At 41.3% G+C, this 18,999-nt stretch overlaps 1 protein-coding gene across 3 annotated transcripts in view; it reads right to left on the bottom strand.

Annotated features, from left to right (window-relative positions):
- Positions 1–10,006, bottom strand: part of LOC123150338 (eukaryotic initiation factor 4A-I) — a 48,225-nt gene extending 38,219 nt beyond the window's left edge. The window contains exons 1-8 of one of the 3 annotated variants that reach the window (XM_044570208.1): positions 9,752–9,999; positions 9,053–9,137; positions 8,929–8,937; positions 8,650–8,790; positions 8,065–8,298; positions 7,840–7,879; positions 7,672–7,769; positions 7,374–7,582 (exon numbers count right to left, since the gene is read on the bottom strand). In XM_044570208.1, the coding sequence (XP_044426143.1) occupies positions 7,565–7,582; positions 7,672–7,769; positions 7,840–7,879; positions 8,065–8,298; positions 8,650–8,790; positions 8,929–8,931 (534 nt within the window). In that variant the 5' untranslated portion in view covers positions 8,932–8,937; positions 9,053–9,137; positions 9,752–9,999 and the 3' untranslated portion in view covers positions 7,374–7,564. Of the gene's footprint in view, positions 1–7,373; positions 7,583–7,671; positions 7,770–7,839; positions 7,880–8,064; positions 8,299–8,649; positions 8,791–8,928; positions 8,978–9,052; positions 9,138–9,751 lie in introns of those variants that run through there. The other 2 variants (XM_044570206.1, XM_044570207.1) reach the window with 2 other exon arrangements.
- Positions 10,007–18,999: the final 8,993 nt, after the last annotated feature.

An 18,999-nucleotide genomic window follows, 5' to 3' on the forward strand; every position in this document is an offset into this window, starting at 1 on the left:
TTAACCCTACCTTGCGGCGGCGGCGGCGGCAGCTGTGCTGGTACAGGAGATGAAAGGGAAGAGGAACGAATTGATTGTGGGGGAGGTCAATTCGCTCGATTTAACTGCACTACAAGGACCATTTTACAAATGTACTAGGAGGCCCATCTTTTAAGCGATCCGGTCCCTGCTTTTTGCATCCAATGGCCCATATATCGCTGGTGCAACCAGTTCCCTCGTTTCACCGGATACTTTCTCGTTTGAGTCGGCTCACCAAAAGCGTTTGCGATGTGATTCCTGATTCTTGAATGAGTTTGCTTTAGATCTCTCGAATGAGAGTAGACAGTATGAACTGAAAACAGTAGAGATGAATTTAAGAATGCCGTCCAATTCCAAGAAAATCTCTGAGCTGCTTGAGAACTAATGATGTATTTACTTTGAACTTAGCATGTACTAAGTCAGATGCATGTAACAGTTTTGAATTCATAAATAGCTGGCCATTCATTTGTCCTCGGTCTGAAGTCTAAACACTTGCCACAAAGAGCAGAGGACAGAGTCCCAGCTATCTATATCTATACCTACATAATAATAATAATAATAATAATAATAATAATAATAATAATAATAATATCTAGTGAAGCATATAAATGACTCGGTACAATCTCCTCGTGTCTCTTGTACAAGATGAATTAAGCTGTCTCGGCTAGCTGTACGTGACTAAGCTAGTTGCATGCAGACGTGATTCATCAAAGAGGTAAGCACGCAGAAGCTTCTGAACCAACAATTACTTAGTTCAGTGAGCTGGCCAAGTTTTCCACCCATATACGCGGGCAAAAAAATAACTTATTACGCCTTAATTGTCTCGATCAAAAAAACTTGATGCACGCAGCTCACCAGACCAGGAATTTTTTTCAGAGATCTTCACATTTTGTAGCTTCAGGTCGTGCTTCTGAGGCAGCTCTGCTGAACCAAATAGCGAAGGCAGAATGCAATAGATATCACGTCAATTCTTGATTTCTCAGGGCCTATGTAGAGAGTAAGAAAGATGGGTGAAGAATAGGTTCATTTCGCGGTCGGTCGGTGAGAAGGACTTCACAATGGAGAAAGCTAACATTCTATGGGCTACTGCAAGGGCCGGCCACCGTTGCTCTTCTTGTCCACGCTCATCTTAATTTAAGGCTCGGGGGCAGCGGTCCGCTCAGCTTTGCACATAGCTCGACCACTGGTTGGGACCCACGGAAAACACTTAGAAACCCATCGGTCCGGCGGGCGTGTCTTCTCTGATTCTCGATGGCATCATGTGGCGTCGCTCCGGCGCGCCGCCTGAGGGCCCTAGTCTGACTATTTAAGCCGGACACTGGCACCCAAACCATACCCTGCCCCATTTCCTTCCACTCCCATCCACCGCCGCCACATTCCAATCAACTCATCATCCGCCGCTAGCCATGCCCCGACGTCGAATCAAACGGCGGCTGGAGCTGCTTGAGTAGATCCGGGCTAGGCGCGGAACCCTAATTCATAGTCGGCCTATACCTCCATACTCGCTGCAGCCAGAGGAGTAGGAGGAGCTGGAGGAGGAGGAGGAGCAACAGGAGGAGCAGGATGGGGCCATGGCGGATGCAGAGCCGAAGGATGAGGAGGATACAACCAAGAGGCAGATATGGTGCCTCCAGTTGCGGGATTCGTCATGACTAAGGCGCTAGCTGAGTTAGAGGTGGCCCAAGCAGTGGAGGCTGCAGAGGAGCATGCCATCCTCGACTCCATCCAGTCGGATGCGGAGGTGGAGGAAGACTGCCACGTCCTCCATTAGCGGGGCGCGGAGCTCACTGAGATAGAGTCTAACGAGGAGCCCGAGGTGAGGCCGGCGTCCATCCGCCCAAAGGCAGGGCCATCCGGCACTGCCAGCGCAGAGGTCATTGACATCTCCGACGATGAGTAGTGTAGCCTAGCTTATAGGTTATCTATGTAGTATGTAGATTTTATTTTTCATGCTTTGCATAGATATGAGGTATCAAATATAAGGTAGTTAGATGAGCGAAGGAAAAATGAGGGATACCCGGTCACTGCCCGCGGACACACCCGGACACATCCACATGCATTTGAGGAGCTGAATTATATTTATCAGGTTATAGATGCTCTAAGCTATCTAATCCTTTAACTTGTGTACAGGTTTCAACTTGTGCTCAATAGAAACTATATTCTATCCAATTGCGAACTAACCTGTGGTTGGATAGTTAGGAGGACAATGGTATCCCCAGCCCACCAGGGTTCATGTCCTGGTGCTCACATTTTTCTGAATTTATTCAGAATTTTTGGCAATGCGCGTTCAATGGGAGAAGACATTCCCGTCGACTACAAGGCGCCTATGGTGATTTCGTAAATCTCAAGATAATATGGTGACTCGGTCTCTCGGAGGTGCTCATATTGATAGGGTGTGCATGTGTGCATTCATAGGGGTGAGTGTATACGCATATATATGAACACATGCGTCTCTACTATGTTATTCTATCCCATCCTATAGAAAAGAATTAGAATATTGTTAGTGATACCAAATAGGTAGGTGGCATGCTTTCTTTTTAATCAAGATCTATTGATTCATAGATAGCATACCTTTCATATGCTCCTATTCTTTCCTTCAGGTCAGTAAATGAAACACCGAATTAATAATTTCTCCTGTCACAAACAACCTTTACGCTCCTGATATTGTAGAAAACATGAAAGAGCAGCTGCAGAGGGTAGCAAGAATATTGTAGAACACCGCACACATCAAATCCTTCAGCGATGAATACCAACGTTAACAGGATAATGTCTAACTATTTTTTGTAAGCTTTATTAATATTCGATTGGCTCTACCCAAAAACTACAATTTTACAGGTGAAAAAAGATTGAGATGGTAGAGGTAGATAAACAGAGGCAATGACGTTTGTTATCATGACACAAAAGTCTATATGATACAAGTGAGTTATCTGACAATTTTTCACTTCATATCTATCTGCACATTGTATTTGCTACCACACAATTTGGCTCGACGAATCACAGATTCAAGAAACTAATGCAATTCATCAATTCATTGTATATCATATACAGAACAATTAAAAATAATCATACTTGTGCATACATTTCGAGTTCGACACAGGGAAAATTTTAGACAAAATACTTAGATGTAAATTCATTTAATCCAATTTGCAAACTGCAACACCGCATGTCAAATGAGCAGACACGGTACCATAAAAATGCATAAATCGACAAAAAAATCTCAGCGAGAACGATTTCACAGCGTACTTGAACATCATAACTATTTGGATAAGTCAGTTACTTAAACTCTAGTTACACTCATATATAACCTCCACGATCCGAGAGACGTCTTTGTCCAAGTTGGAGAGTTGTCAATCGTGGGTTATGTGCACTTGTTCCTGTTATTTGTCTCTTAATACCAATTTTATTCGGTTCTTAATTTATGGAAACTATTTTTTTACTTTCTTTAATATAGAAATACAGTGATAGCTATAAACCAAAAGCCAACTTTTTCTTTATAGTATGAACAAACATGTATTTGGGTCGGTAACTATCCATACAACCATACATCTTATACGAGCGAAATAAATATTTGTTAACCATTTATACTAAACATTTTTAGTTCTTTGTATACGATTGTCATTAAATTTAAAACTAGTTTTTGATTAATACAATATGATTATCATATAATGTTAACATTTTAATTGTATTTTAATGACATAATGCATATTCACATTGTTCAGTCTCAAAGTATAACTGAAACATCTCTCAACAGAAATATATATCTATGACGCGAGACCTATATTTTGTTATAGAAAGTTTGTTAATTTTCAAGTTTAGTTAGGCCATTATTTTAAAGAGAATTACCTCTCAATCTAAATTGAGTATAAACAAAAATACCTCCATCTGAAAATAACTTGCCACTTAAATATATTATAATTTGCTTATATGCTTTTTTTTGTCTCTTTTACTATCTATAAATATGAATGCCTGATTATTTGAAATATCTACATTGTATGAGATTCCAACAAGTGGGTTGGCTTCATATCCCCTCTTCTCAGAAGTTACCAGTGGCATTGATATAGCTGTAAGCATATAAAACCAGGCCATGTGGACCATCTTCGGATAATCATGTGGCTCATGATGCAGGGGCAACTCACTATGATCTCTCCTGTGCCATATGAGCATATTCTATATGCATTATAAAACTATGACAACTCAGTACTTCTAGCTCTTCACAAATGAAGCTAAGCGGTATTTGAGGAAGTAGAAAAAATAACGTTTCACTTCCCGGAACTAGACTAGCTCGAGAGGGAGGGATGAGGATGATCACATTATAGGTTTGGGGCTATGAAAGTTTGAGCAGATTTATTTGAAACAAAATGAATAATAACCATTATATATAAAGTGCTAGTGATTAAGAGAGCGGACTAGCAGAAACTACGACTCACCATTTTCGGCAGTTAATAGGTCTCTGTACTCATACTACAGTTTATGCCCATGCTATGTATCCAGATTTGGATGTTTTAAGGCTTGATGTGACTAGCTTGGTCTTAGCAACGAACTCGCAATCTTTCTTGCGGAACTTCCAAACATCAACTTTGCAACAATTTATGTGGTGGTTTTGCTTTGTATAGCATCTCATTAGAGATTAGACCATGTCATCTCGACAATACATGCATTCTGAGATTAGTTACGATTTGAGGTTCAACTTGGCAAATTAAAACTATTTGATCATATCATAAGTAGTACTAAAACTACTTGGAATTCATAGGGGAGCATGGTGTTGGATATGGATATGTGGCTTGTGGGGACGACACTAGAGGTTGCAGGGCGACATGGGAGGAGAACAAGACTGGGGGACATTTGTAGTATGGGCAAAAACAGAGCAAAATATAAATAGTGTTGGATATGAAAACCAAATATAGAACGGACATTGAGGAGAAGAGAATTTATCAGAAACCATAAAATACCCTTAAACTATGCACAGGAGAACCCAAGCCTGCTTAGGTTTGGGTTGATAATGGTGCCATTTCTTCCTGGCTTCCTTCTCTTCCGTTGTCGAATTCTCAAAACACTCATCCTGTAATGAGTGCACATACGCACACCATACCCCTATGAGCATATCTAAAAGGTTGAGCCGATGGGTATTGCGTTGACGAAGTCACCACAGGCATCTCCCACTGAGAAAATATTCTGCCTTTGTGAGAAGCAAAGTGCCAAACCTGGAGTTTGATCCCTGGTGCGCTAGGGGTACAATTGCCCCCCCCCCACCCTAACCATCCAATCACAGGTTGGTTCTCGTATGTAGATAATTTCTGGTGTGTGTTCTTTGTGTATGTGATGTCACCAAGCTTCCAGGAGTTTGAGGATGGCTTGCTTAGTTCTGATTGTTTAGTGGTTCCTAGTTGAGGGTTAACTTGCCGAGAGGAGGCCATGGAGACAGAAAACGATGACGGCGGGCATTGGCAACCTCGGCCACCTAACTCCAGGGGGGCAAAGACAATAGAAAATCACGCCTACGCACCGTCGCCATAGAGATATCAGTGCTGGCCAAACAACACAATCAGGTGTGGTTCACAGTTTCCCACAACCACCATTTGACATATAACTTGATTGTTTCTACACTTGTTGAGACAATAGATGGTATCAGCTTCTTCAACAGATAATGTCTTTGGTACGGAAACGACAAATCAAATCTTGTTTCTTATGGTAAGTAATAAATATCAAACTGTGTTGTATTACGATGTTTATCCAAAGCCAAAGTCAGCATTCATTTCTTTTGTCTTGGGAAATGTTGAGAAAGAGCATACCTTAGTTCCAAAGATGAATCTTGAGATTATTTTTCAAAAAAAAAAGATGGCGTGGCAAAATATTTACTCGAGGACCATGAAAAGGCAACTTGACAAACACGTTTTCCATGATGCATCCTTGATTGCATTCACATCATAACCCTGAATGTTATCTCTCGCATAATAGAATCCTGCACGATTGCTCTTCATACAAAAGTCGGTTGCATGACATGCTGGGACCTGTGAAATTGCTTTGTTCAGACAAAGTTTCGCCTGAGTTAATCAGTGATAAATTTATGACTAATGTCAATCTGTTGAAAAGATTTGTCCATCCAATTTCTCTTAACTGATTAGATCTTCTTGCTGTTAACTGTAGTCACAGACACTATAATTGAAGTATACTTTTACATGGTGATAATTTGTTCGTCCTGAGGTTACCCTGTGTTTCATTTCATCAGGCTAAGCTAACTTATCACATTGCAGTCTTGTAGACGGGATAAACCAATGCATATGGTTCTTGGGCACTTTGCGTTTTCCCTTTGCATCCATGTTTTTTCAGAGCATATAAACTTTTAATGTCCATTTCGACCTGATAGTACAACACTTGGTTTTGAGCTATGGACTTTGCCAATTTGATAAATGTTTGACCAAGATAGGCGATCCTACGCACAAGTACCATGCCATCCTCTCTACATGTTGCTGCTGATTGTTTCTCTAAACTATGGAAGATGCCTATGAAATCAGAGGATCCTGGAACTGACAAGCAAGCCAAGCATTTCCTGGGACTGACATGCTTGAATGTCTGGCGGAAAGGGTGTTGTTGCAGATAGTATGTGACTTAGTTGATTCGAGGGTCAAGTGTGGACCAAGTGTCGATTTGTATTGAATGGCTCCTTGCGAAAAAAGAAAGATCTAAGTAGCATATCGTTTGTGCAACATCATCAAACAAAACCAAAGAATTCCAGTCTGCCATTCAGTCATCAGTACACTACAGCGGGAAAATCTGAAGTGTCCAACTTTCATTTATCATTTTGTACCAAAGAAAGGGTGGAAGCAGAGTAAACATCATCGATTTTCAGTTATAACATTTCAACCAACAGCACACACCTCCAGAGTATGCAAAATGAAGTATACCGAATGCAGACATAAAAGATGGATGCATGGGCACACTCATTTACTTTTTACAGGAATATATTGAAACATAGAACATGAGATGAATAATGTGTGAAATACATTAATAAATTATGAAGGAAAGGATGAACTGTACCGGTAGACCCCTCCCAACATCTAGTGTTTTCAAGTGTAACAGACAATAGCATGTATGTTTCCAAAGGATAATATAACAAAGCTACAGCTGAGGCGCACCAATTCTAACATAACTGCAGCATTTCATGGCAATACCAATTGGGCTGTCTCTTTGCAGCTGATCCTGACAGAAATATAGATGTTCGTGCGAGTAATTTCCCACTGCTTAGGAATAGGTTTTATTGTCGTACTAGTCTAAAAATCTTCATCCCCTTAATAATTGACAAGAACATAGAAATGTTGAAAGAAACAGAAGTACATACTCAGATAAGGACTTTTAAGTAGAAAAGAAGTCCATTTCACAGCAAATAGAAGTAATAAACATCAATCCCATCATTCTGAAACCTAATTTCAAGACCAATCCACATATGAAGGAAGCAAAGAGTAATCCCACAAGTCAAAGTAGCACCAATAGAAACTGGAGTAGTTAGTCCTGAAGTGTAACAGTAATTTTCTGAAGCGACTTGAGGATGTCATAATATCTCAGAAACCTGCATTGCAAATATTTTCAGTTTAGACCACAAGAGCTCACTGTATTACTAGCAAAACAGATTTTAAGTGTTAAGAAGTGTTTATTTACATGTATTGGCATCTCTGCAATGACGAATCCACTGGTTTCTTCTAGAGACCTTAGAAGAGCTACCTCACCACCAACCACCATATTAATCACGATTCCATCTGCACAATCATAATACATCAACTAAATAAGCACTTCCAACAGGCGGATCAATTGAATTTTCTTAGTTACCTGCTGCCAAGCATGCTGATACACGTCTTAAATAAGCTTCCTGAAAAATTGAGATGCAAACATCAAGTAAAACAAAATGGCCAACAAATAAGAACCAATGGTGCACGATGAAACAGCATGAATGCATGATAGCACTGAAAGGTAAAATTTACCGTAAACAGCTAAGGGTATGTGAGCCACAGAAGTCCTGAAGGTAAAATATCATGAAAAATTAGGACTGCTCACCTTCTTTGTAGGCAATTCATAGTTTATGAGCACACGAGACATAAGGGGAGCCTCTCCCATCGCCGCCGAAGGCAAGCAAGCATCTGTTACAACTGTGATATTTAGCTTCAAGACCACACTTTCAGGCTTGGGACTTTCATCAATAGAAGTATCTTCAATCTGATTTCGCTGTATTGCTGCCCGACGGGATTTCTCAAGAACAGATGCACGCTCAGCTTCACCTTGATCGCTGTACTGTGTACCCAAATCCACAGATTGATATTATTAATTAGCAAAAGTACTCATAGCAAGGATCATGAACAATCAAGAGAACCTGAAACAGTGTTCATATTACTATAGCAGGGTAACAGAAAAGCAAGAAAGCCTGGGACCATTGGATACAGAAAAATATCTGCAATCGCACAATCATAATTCTTAGATGAAGGTGTCATTATTATCAATGTTTTTCTCTTGAAGAATTAAGCAATTAACGGTGCAAATTGTGTATATCATACACTTAGCTATCCCAAAATTGTCAATAATGCAACCACAAAGTATATCACAGAACTGAACATGGAAATTGGCACCCAACCAATTTGAGCATACCAGCGGTGATAAGGACACAAAGGGGAGGTTGGCAACAGCAGCACAGACAGCATCTAGCTCATCCCGGGATGAAACACATATGGCAATGGGCACCGAGCCGTGGCGATCAGAGACAACACCTAGGAGCTCCAGTAGTGTCCTCTGCACACCAAAATCAACCACAGGTTCACAAGATAAAAATCTGATTCAATGCGCATGATCTGTGGCTGCTTAACTGGACACAGTTATTAGCTGAGAGGAACCCAAAAATGCACGGTAACAGGGATGTTGGACACGCACCATCTTGAACTGGAGGCGGTCAACGGCAAGGTAGAAATGGCGCCCGGAGCTGGGGATGTTAAGAGGGTTCATAAGTAGGATGGAATGCACATGTGGCAGGAAGATCAGGGCCAGGGATTATCACCTGGGGTGGGATAGGGTCATCGCCGGGGAGCTAGGAGACGTCATCACGGCTGGAGAGGAAATCGAAGCAGCTGTGGTGGAATATTCTGCAGCAAGAACAGCAGCGCAACCGTCTATCAGAGAACAGAATCAGAAAGTAAGGGGCTGCAGCTTTAATTTTTGTTGCTAAGCTTAAATCTCGCAATGATCTTCTGGAAATAACTTGATAGAGGTCCATAGATGAGAGTGATATGTATTAACCGCATGGTACAGATAAGCTGAATGGAAGTGCATAGGTGAGAATGATATCGGAGAAAGCGCACAAAGCAGAAAGAGCATATATAGCAGCAACATGAGCACACCCACGCTCATGGTGCATAATTAAGCTGAATGCTAGTCTTATTTATGGGGTTCTCTGTTTCTGAAAGCCTGTGCCATCATCCACCCAAGCATATGATAAATACTTGCTTTGATGCATATATGGTGACCAAACCAAACCAAACCAAACCAAACAGGCGCAGAGCCGCGCCATGGCAATGCAGATGCAGAGCACACAAAAACTAATCAAGCAGCCTAGAAATTTAGCAAGCAAAGCTTGAGGTGTTGAGCTAGTACAGATTGATTGATACAATGAGCTCCATCGTGTACCAGTGGTACATTTTCAGGTACAGGCATATCCTCTGATTTTTATCTTATCTTCTGGAAGAGAATGATTGATTACCAGAGGATGACGAGGTCGAAGAGGGTGGCCTGCTGATGAGGTCCTCGGCGGAGCGCGCGGGCGTGGGCGGTGGCGGAGGAGGTCTTGGCGTCGGCGCCGGCGATGGTCACCGGTTGAGGCTGAAGCTTCAAGCCGTCGTGGTGGTCAAACCCGAGGACGGCCGGCTGGGTCCGGTGGTGGGGCGACGAGGAAATAGGGTCGGGGGCGGGGGCGGAGGTGAAGGGGGTGGGATTGGCGGCGGCGGCGACGGTCACTGACGGGTGACGGCGGCAGGGAAGAGGGTCACAGCCTGGGCCTGGGTCTGGTTGGTCTGGTTGGTGTGGTGCTAGTACGAGTCGACAGGGTAGGGCCTGTTGGGCTTGTCTCTGGGTAAGAAAGAAGAAGTAGCAGGCCCAAACATGAACGGCACAAGAAAATCTCTTTCGACCCCTCAAAAAAATAATCTCTTTCAAAAACGAATTATATTTTTGAACAATGGCAAATATTTTTCATGTTTTATTGATCACTAGCAAAAGAGCCCGTGCGTTGCAACGGGAAAGAAAACATAACACACGCTCTTAACCCAACAACCATCACTCAAGACCACAATAGGTCCATCTTCTTTATTTTTGTGAGGCATCATATTTGTGTTGCCGCTTATCCTGCTTCTCACCCTCGCCGGGTATGGCCTCAGTGTTCACACAAAACAAAAAAAACGTGTTTGAATATGGTTAATCCTAAGGCGTCTCTCTCTCCCTCTCTCTCTCGCTATCTCTCACTCCCGCGATGAGAAATCTATTGTTTTCCCCTGTGACATTTTTAAGAGGTATGCATGTGTAGTTAGCAATGTTTCTTTTCCCTATATGGTTATAGTGGGGTGTTTATTTGCAATCCGGATCGCCGCCGATATGAAAGAAAAATGGATCTTGCGCTATAAACTATAAGTTTGCTTCCAAAACAATATTTTAAAAATATTTAAAGGTAAAATTAACAACATATTTAGATTCCACACATTTTTCTAATGAAATTTCATATATAATATGTTAAAATCGAAGTTACGGTTTAAAAGATACGGATAATTTAGAAAATAATTTGTTGACTTAAATATATTCCAAAATAATATTTAAAATACTTAACAGGTAAAAATAATATCATATTCATATTCTACATATTTTTCTAATCAAATTTCATATATAACATGTTCAAATCGAAGTTGTGGTTTAAAAGATATGGATGATTTAAAAAATCATTTGTTTGACTTAGATATGATCCGCGGATAAATTACCTAAAACATCAGGGGGGTTTTCAAAAAATGTAAAATAACGGTTCGAGTGTGACTTAAATCCAGACCGCGGGTTGATTTCATCAAAATACAGGGACTTTTCTGAAAATTGCCATGACGGACGCCCGAAACCCAATTTGCTTTATTATTAGGTAAAGATTAAGGAGAATATTTATATACAAGTTTTGACAAATAAATAATTCTATAGTTTATAAGATGTCAACGAGTGGTGTATCTTTATCCTCCCCTCCTCCCGCAGGACCTTTTCCATGTTTCAGCAAGTCCCTCCTGATGCTGAACCAACGCCTCCCCTTCTGACGTAAACGTCCTGGCCATCACTTGCCAAAGCCTATCGACCGAGTCTTGCTGATATTCGTCATAGCCGATGTTAAGGTCAAACTTAACATCGTCTACGTGCTCATCGTTCTCGCCAGGACCACCAACACCCCCCCCCTACAAAATAAGACATATAATCATGTATGTCAGTCTATTGTTGTAATGTTAGTTACCATAAATAATTTAAAAGACTTACTTGGCTCGCGCTACAATCATAAGATGCGTCGACCTCGCTCTCATCACTGTTATCATCTAAAGTATTCCGCTCATTGTCACCATCGGCATTTATCTGTGCACATTTAAAGTAAAACATGTAAGTGGTAATGCAATTTTTATGTCAATCATTGCCTTACATTTTTTTAAACGTACCTAGCTCGCACTTTCATTTCTTCATCTATATCATATCCTCATTGTCATCATTTGCATGTACATGTACAAATTAAGAAAGACATGTGAGTGTCAATGCACTGGTTTGTATTCGATATTTTTTGGTCAACATTCACGACACTTACATTTACCACTATACGATTCATCCTGACTCATATAGCTGTCTCCGGGAGGTTCTTTTGCATTCAATGAAGACGATCCATTCTTGCTACCAAAATCATCACGGGCATATTCGGTTTCTTGCTCCATCAATACACCTTCAAACAAGGTGTCAGATCAATGCCAACATCCCACAACATCATCGCGGATGTAGTCAATTCATCAACAGTGGCATGGCTATGTGTCACGCATAAGTAAATGTGTAACAAATTTCAATGTAAAAAAATGTGCACGAATAATCATTAAGATGTGCACCGAATTACTTAGGTAAGGAGGGAATTTTTTCATACAAATTGCAATGAAAAAAAGGAAAAAAACCTACTGTCCGCCGTCGGCAGGTCCTCGCCTGGGATCGACGCCGATGCGCTGGTGCCTCCCACGTCATCGAGGGCGCGTGGGAGGAGGGAATGTTGATGCCGGAGCGCTTGACGTTTCACTGGGGACACGATGCGTCGGTGACTGCGGACGCCGCCATGCTGGTGTCGGTGATGAAGGCGAGCAGGGCGTTGACACGTTGGTGAGGGTCGATGACGTGACGGCTGTGGACCACGTGTTTTGGCGGCGACCATGGCGCGACTTGATTTCCTCGGCCGCCGGAGTCACGGCGGCGATTGATGAGGCTAGGGTTTCCCCGGCAGCGGTGGGGTGTCGGCTCTATTTTCTTTTTCCAACCAACTACCGACACCATGATCGGTGTATGTGGGCGGGCATACGGGGGCGGGCCATACGCGGGCAGGCGACCGTACGAAGGACGGCGGGTATACTATACGAAAACGTGTAAAGACAATACTACCATTTATACGTTACCGAAGTCCTTCTCTCTTTGGACACGTACAAGTGTTACAACTTGTTGTGCAGAGTTCTGGGTCAATCAAATTTTTGTTTCTGAAGAATTGTGCAGGCTTGGAATGGATATGTGCTGAAGCTACAAGCAACTAAGCATCATACTACACTTAAGTCTAACAAATACACCTTGTCATCCCCTCCGCAAACCAGACGAACAAGAGAGAGAGTAAAGGCACGCAATCATAACCCCGGTTGCTCCATTCCGAGACACATAGGGGCACCCAATGGTGAGAGAAGAAAAGAGAAAGAAGGCTATAGGGGAGAGGGGCCTGGGAGAAATAATAGAAAGAGAGGGAAATCTTTTTTTTTGCGGGTGAAAAAGAAAGGGAAATCTTGCTAGTGAGATTTCTAGAAGGGAGGAAAGAAGTAGAAGGATAGAGAGGGGGTGGAGGGGAAGAAGGGAGAGGGGAGGAAGAAGAGAATGAAAGTGAGAAGGGAAGAGGAAGAGAAATGTGGAGAGTGGCGTTTTGGGACATGGGAGCGCACTCCCCTAAAAGTTGCATCGCCTTACTATGAGTAGCCAGTCTTCGCTATTGTTTTTTTGAGGAATTCCACACTTCATTAATTAGAAACTATGTTCATAGGGATACAAAGGGGTCATGAGAGGATAGAAGCCACAAATGGTGACCCTGCGGAAGTGAGACAGAAAATTTAACAAGATTGTGTGCCTATAGATTCGAAGCACATCCTTCAAACACAAAATCACAACTAGCAAAATACCCTCTTCTATTATTTATCTCCTTGACGACTGTGATATTGGGGCCTCCTATCCCTTTTTTGATGTCATCCCCAATCAACCTGCAGTCACATGCAATCACCAAGTGATCCAAAGATAGATCAGCCGCAAGTGCCAAGGCCTCACGACAAGCAATGGATTCTAAAATTGTAGGATTTATAACCCCAGGTAGAACAATTGCTGAGGGCCCGAGGTACTGACCATGTTCATTCCTGCACACTGCTGCCGCAGCTCCGACACGCCCATCATGGGATAGACCCCCATCTACATGGATTTTAACATGTCCGCTTGGAGGTGCTTTCCAAGAGTTTCGCCTCATTATCTCATGTGCGTGTCCAACCGGAGTGGGAGTGCTAACAATCATATTCACGCCATCCAACTCGGAAATGAAGCTTTCTATGAAGCGGTGAGTCGACATTGGGCTTTGAAATATTGACTCGTGTATTGCTTTTCTACGCGCTATCCATATTGCCCAAAGAGTGACAGCCATCTTCACAAACTCCATATGTGATAATGCATCCACCATGTTAAAGCGCCAGTGTTTTGCATTGGGTTCTTGAGACTCAACAATTTGATCAGTTAATTCCTCGTCACCTAAGGCCCACACACACCTCGACACCGTGCAATCAATTAATCAACGAGTGCCTCCATGAATCAGCGGCTCCACATAGTTGGCAAGAATCTGTGTCACACATGTTTCTATGGTGGCGCACGTCCTCTAATGGCAAAGAATGTCTTGCCAGCCTCTAAATAAAAGTTCTAATTTTGCCTGGAACTTTGGTGTTCCACAAAGATGACCAGCACTTCTCTTCTGTCGCGCTATTGGACGAAGCTCCTCTTTGATCGAGCAAGTTATCTCTCATATTTCTCAAATTCACCAACATTCGGTATGCCGACCTGACAGAAAATGCACCTTTATTTTCAAATTCCCATGCCCAGAAGTCAATCACTGATGTCATGCAAAGAGGTATATTATTTATAACTTGAATATCAGACGGAAGAAAAAACGGGTGCAACTTATCATCTCTCCAAGCTGCTTGAGTGTGGTCAATCAATTCGCTGACCAAAACAGGGGGGTCGCTAGCCAGGCAAAGTAGTGGCCTCATCGACGAGTCTCTTGGTATCCAATTGTCTGCCCAAATACGGGTGTTTGAACCATCCCCAATGCGCCTTATAATGCCTTGCGAGAACACGTCTCTACCTTCTAGGATTGACCTCCATACCTGAGATGGGTGTGATCCCAATTCGACCGTCAGAATGTCATTGTTTGGGTAGTAGACAGATTTAAGCAACCACGCGCAAAGTGAATCAGGCACTGTGAGCAGGCGCCACGATTGACGGGCCAATAAGGCTAAATTGAAGAGCTCGATGTCCCTAAATCCCAATCTGCCACACTTCTTCGGTAGAGTCATAACTCTCCAGGAAACCAGTGTGGTTTTTTTTGACCCTCTTTGCTACCCCAGAAGAACTGGCGAATGAGCGTATTCAGCTTTTCACATAAACCTCGTGGCAATTTAAAGCATGACATCGAGAAAACCGGGACGGCCTGTGCTACTGATTTAATAAGAATTTCTTTGCTTGCTACAGAGATAGTTTTCTCAGTCCAACCTTTCACCTTAGACCATAACCTGTCTTTCGGATACTTAAACACACCCATCCTGGAAGAACCAATATCAGAGGGCATACCCGAGTATTTCTCATTAAGAGTTTCAGTATGGATGTTGAGAACCCCCTTTACTTTTTGTCTGACATTGTCTGGTGTTACCTTGCGGAAATAAACTGAGGACTTGTTTGTATTGATCCTTTGCCCAGAAGCTTGGCAATAGGAATCCAACAGGTTTGACACTTCCATCGCCCCTGAACCGTTTGCCTTGAAAAACAACAGGCTATCGTCAGCTAATAACAAATGGTTAACTCGTGGCGCTGAAGGAGCCACTTGAATCCCACTCAAATGCAACGAATTGTCTCTTTTAAGGAGGCCTGAAAGGCCCTCTGCTGCTACTAAGAAAAGGTACGGTGATATTGGGTCTCCCTGCCGAATACCTCTCGAATGTTTGAAATCTTCAAGTATGAGACTGATTTAACCATATTCATGACAATTGAAACCCATCTCTCAGAAAAGCCAAGCTTGAGCGTTACTGCCTCCAGATATGTCCATTCTACCCTGTCGTACGCTTTCATCATGTCTAGCTTCAGGGCACAGTGGCGATGTTTCAGGGCTTTATTTCTTTTCATAAAGTGCAAGCACTCATAAGCAACAATGATGTTATGTCACGATGGGCCTAAGATTCTCTTGTGCACATCACTCTTTCATAGATCTAGTTGGAGCGTAATAGTTGGTTTTTTCTTTTAGAAGATTGATATGATGTCATCGGTGGTTATTGCCTGGTTGAAGAATAAATTTGTTATGTGACAACTTGCGAGGAGCAGTGGGTATATTAATAGGATTACACGAGTTTATGTTCGTGCGTGTGTGTGTGTGTGTGAGTGTGTGTGCGCGCGCGCACGCGCGTGTGTGTGTGGGCGCTCGCGCGTGTGCGATCACCTATCTCTGCTCACAACTCTGTAATTTCCTCTTGGTACTTCCTCTCCTTTCAATACAAAAGGCACTAAAGTATCGTGCTTGTTCTTGAAAGGGAATATCTTTAGTCGTGTGCATAATAGAAGCATCTACGCTACCAAGATAGTTAAATATATTAAGATTGGAACAACATATGCAAACATTACAGAACATTTAAATAGCATAAATTCTGCTGATGGAAATGATTTATTTTGATTTATAAGAAATCTGGTTTAACCTAATGTCCAAAATAAAAATTAATAAATAAATAATACATTTCATAGCAAATTGTAATTCCACTATAATAGTTTTGAATTTATTGTGATATATATTTGAGTTACTCTTACTAAACTTTAATATTAATATCATCAATGAAATTATGTCAATATTATTACATAAAATATAAGTTACATGCTATTTAATTACATAATAATTAAAAAAATACTGATATTGAAATATGCAGAGTTAAAAATGTTTGGTATAAATGTATAAGAAATGAATTTTGAGATGTGTATGTATGAAAAGAATTATTCACACAAATAATGGGTTTGCAAGAACCTATCTTAGTGGACAGAGTTTATTATAGGCTCAACATAGAATATTTAGTCAAAAATATCAGTGAACTTATGGAACTTCATTAGCATGTGATCAACTTACCGCCTGATTTTTCAATGTTGAGCAATCCCATATAACCAGTTACTTGTACTCAACTTACCTTATTATATTTTATTATTCCATTTTACTATCTCTGATTAGTATTTACAATTTTACATCTTCATTTTTACAGTTACATAATTACATTAAATTGTAGATATGCAGCAATTATATAGGGGTGAAACTGGTTAGTGAATACATTTTTCACATGAACATTTTGTCAGCACCTGCTTTATTTATTCCATACACTCTAATATCTCAGAGGCTTTATACAATATTGACAAATTATGTCAAATGTGCATGTTTTTAATGTGGTCTTTATTTATTCCATAGATAGAACTACAACATTCTCTTGGCTAGAGAGTGTGTGGTGCATTTAGAAAGTAAACAATACATTATATCATGAAGATAATTAACCATGTTTCCCTGAAAAGAAACATTCTACTTTGTTAGAGCTCTCCAACTTGTATTCCAGTGTCCAGAACTAGACCCATTGTGCTTGCACTACTCGGATTAGCGGTGGGTCCTGTCTAGTGCCAGACACTGATAATCTAAGAAATTGGGTGAAAATCAATGCCTGCCACTGCTATTGTCTTACCAGTGGCGCACGCCAGTTTACAGACGCCGCTGGTAAAACATGCCCAGATTTATCGTGGGACAAACATTACCAGTGACGGGCACAAAAATATGCCCACCACTGGTACTTGAGTAACCAATGGTGGGCGGCAGTACGTACCAACCACTGTTATTTTTGGTCTAGCAGCAAATCTGTCCAAAAATACCAGTGGTGTGCACTATTTCCTGCCCGCCAGTAGAAACATAGCGTTCAAACGAGCTCTGAAATTGATGAAAATTGGCATGATGTCCTCATAGAACCCTGTAGTGCATGGTAAAAATTTGAGTGCATTACAGCAAAAACTCTATGCACTTCGTGTACAAACTGAACACACTCCAGCGAAGTGTAAGGGTTTCGAATGGAGACCGCCACCTACCACACTTAAGTCCATTTTTATATATCAGTTTTCGTGATTAACACAGATCACTGGAAGCCTCATGGTCAAATTTAAGCACTTTTTGTGTTGGTTTGCTATTTTCGAAGCACTAAGTAATTTAGAGGTCGCTAAAAAGGTCAGAATGCAAATTCGTTCAACATACCGTGCAAAGCAGCTTTGAAATGGATGAAAATTGGCATGGTGTATTCATAGGACCACAATAGGGAGTGGTAAAATTTGAGAGCACTACAGAAAAACTTGATGCACTTAATGTACATACCGAACACTCTCCGGTGAAGTGTAAGGGTTTCAAATGGAAACCGCCACCTGCGACATTGAAGTCAACGTTTATACATCAATTGAACTTCAAACATTTTCCATGATTAACGTAGAACAGTGGAGGCCACATGGTCAAATTTGAGCACCTTTTTAGATGGTTCTCTATTTTCGAACCATTAATTGCTTTATCGGCCACTAAAAAGGTCAAAACGCAATTTCGTTTAACATACCATTCAAATGAGTTCCTAAATTGATGAAAATTGGCATGGTGTCTACATAGGACCCCTATAGCACGTGGTAAAAAATTTGAGAGCACTATGGAAAAGTTTATGCACTTCGTGTACAAACCAAACACTCTCTGGCAAAGTGTAAGGGTTCTGAACAGAAACGACCAGCTGTCACACTTAAGTCAAGTTTTATAGGTCAATTCAACTGCAAACTTTATCCATGATTAACACCAGTCAAGTCTCTGGATTTTCGTTGCTTTCTTCGACTAAAGATGACAATAACCTACATGTCACTTTACCATGTTGTAGCACATAGCTTACGACCAAGATATCCTACATTGCACATGAGTGCATTCAGGATTTCTGAAAGCGATGAATGCTTAATAGTGAAAGATTGGAGCAAAATTGTTAACGATCGCAGAGAAGTACTAAGGGGCAGCAAAGAGAAGCGCAACCCACGATTAGGAGACAGATTCATCTGCATGCTCCAGTATGATGAATCAGGAGAGCTATACATGTTCTATGCTATTTTACCTGAGAGGGAGCAGTAGGAGTGATTTAGCTAGTTCATGCTCTTAGTACTTGTCCTCTCATGTTCGTATTCTCGTCCTGAACTTAATTAATCTCAAATAGTGATTTGCTTGTGAACGCTTATAATATCATGACCATATTGAACTCAATGATATCTTTGCTTCTGTTACAAGTGAATGTTTCTACTTTAAGCTGATGTTGGTGGTAATTAGATAGCGGTAATGACTATGATGATAAATAATGGTAATGACGACTACGATGATTTTTAGCTAGCTAGTAT

This window comes from Triticum aestivum, chromosome 7A, assembly GCF_018294505.1.
Source record: "Triticum aestivum cultivar Chinese Spring chromosome 7A, IWGSC CS RefSeq v2.1, whole genome shotgun sequence".
NCBI lineage: Eukaryota > Viridiplantae > Streptophyta > Magnoliopsida > Poales > Poaceae > Triticum > Triticum aestivum.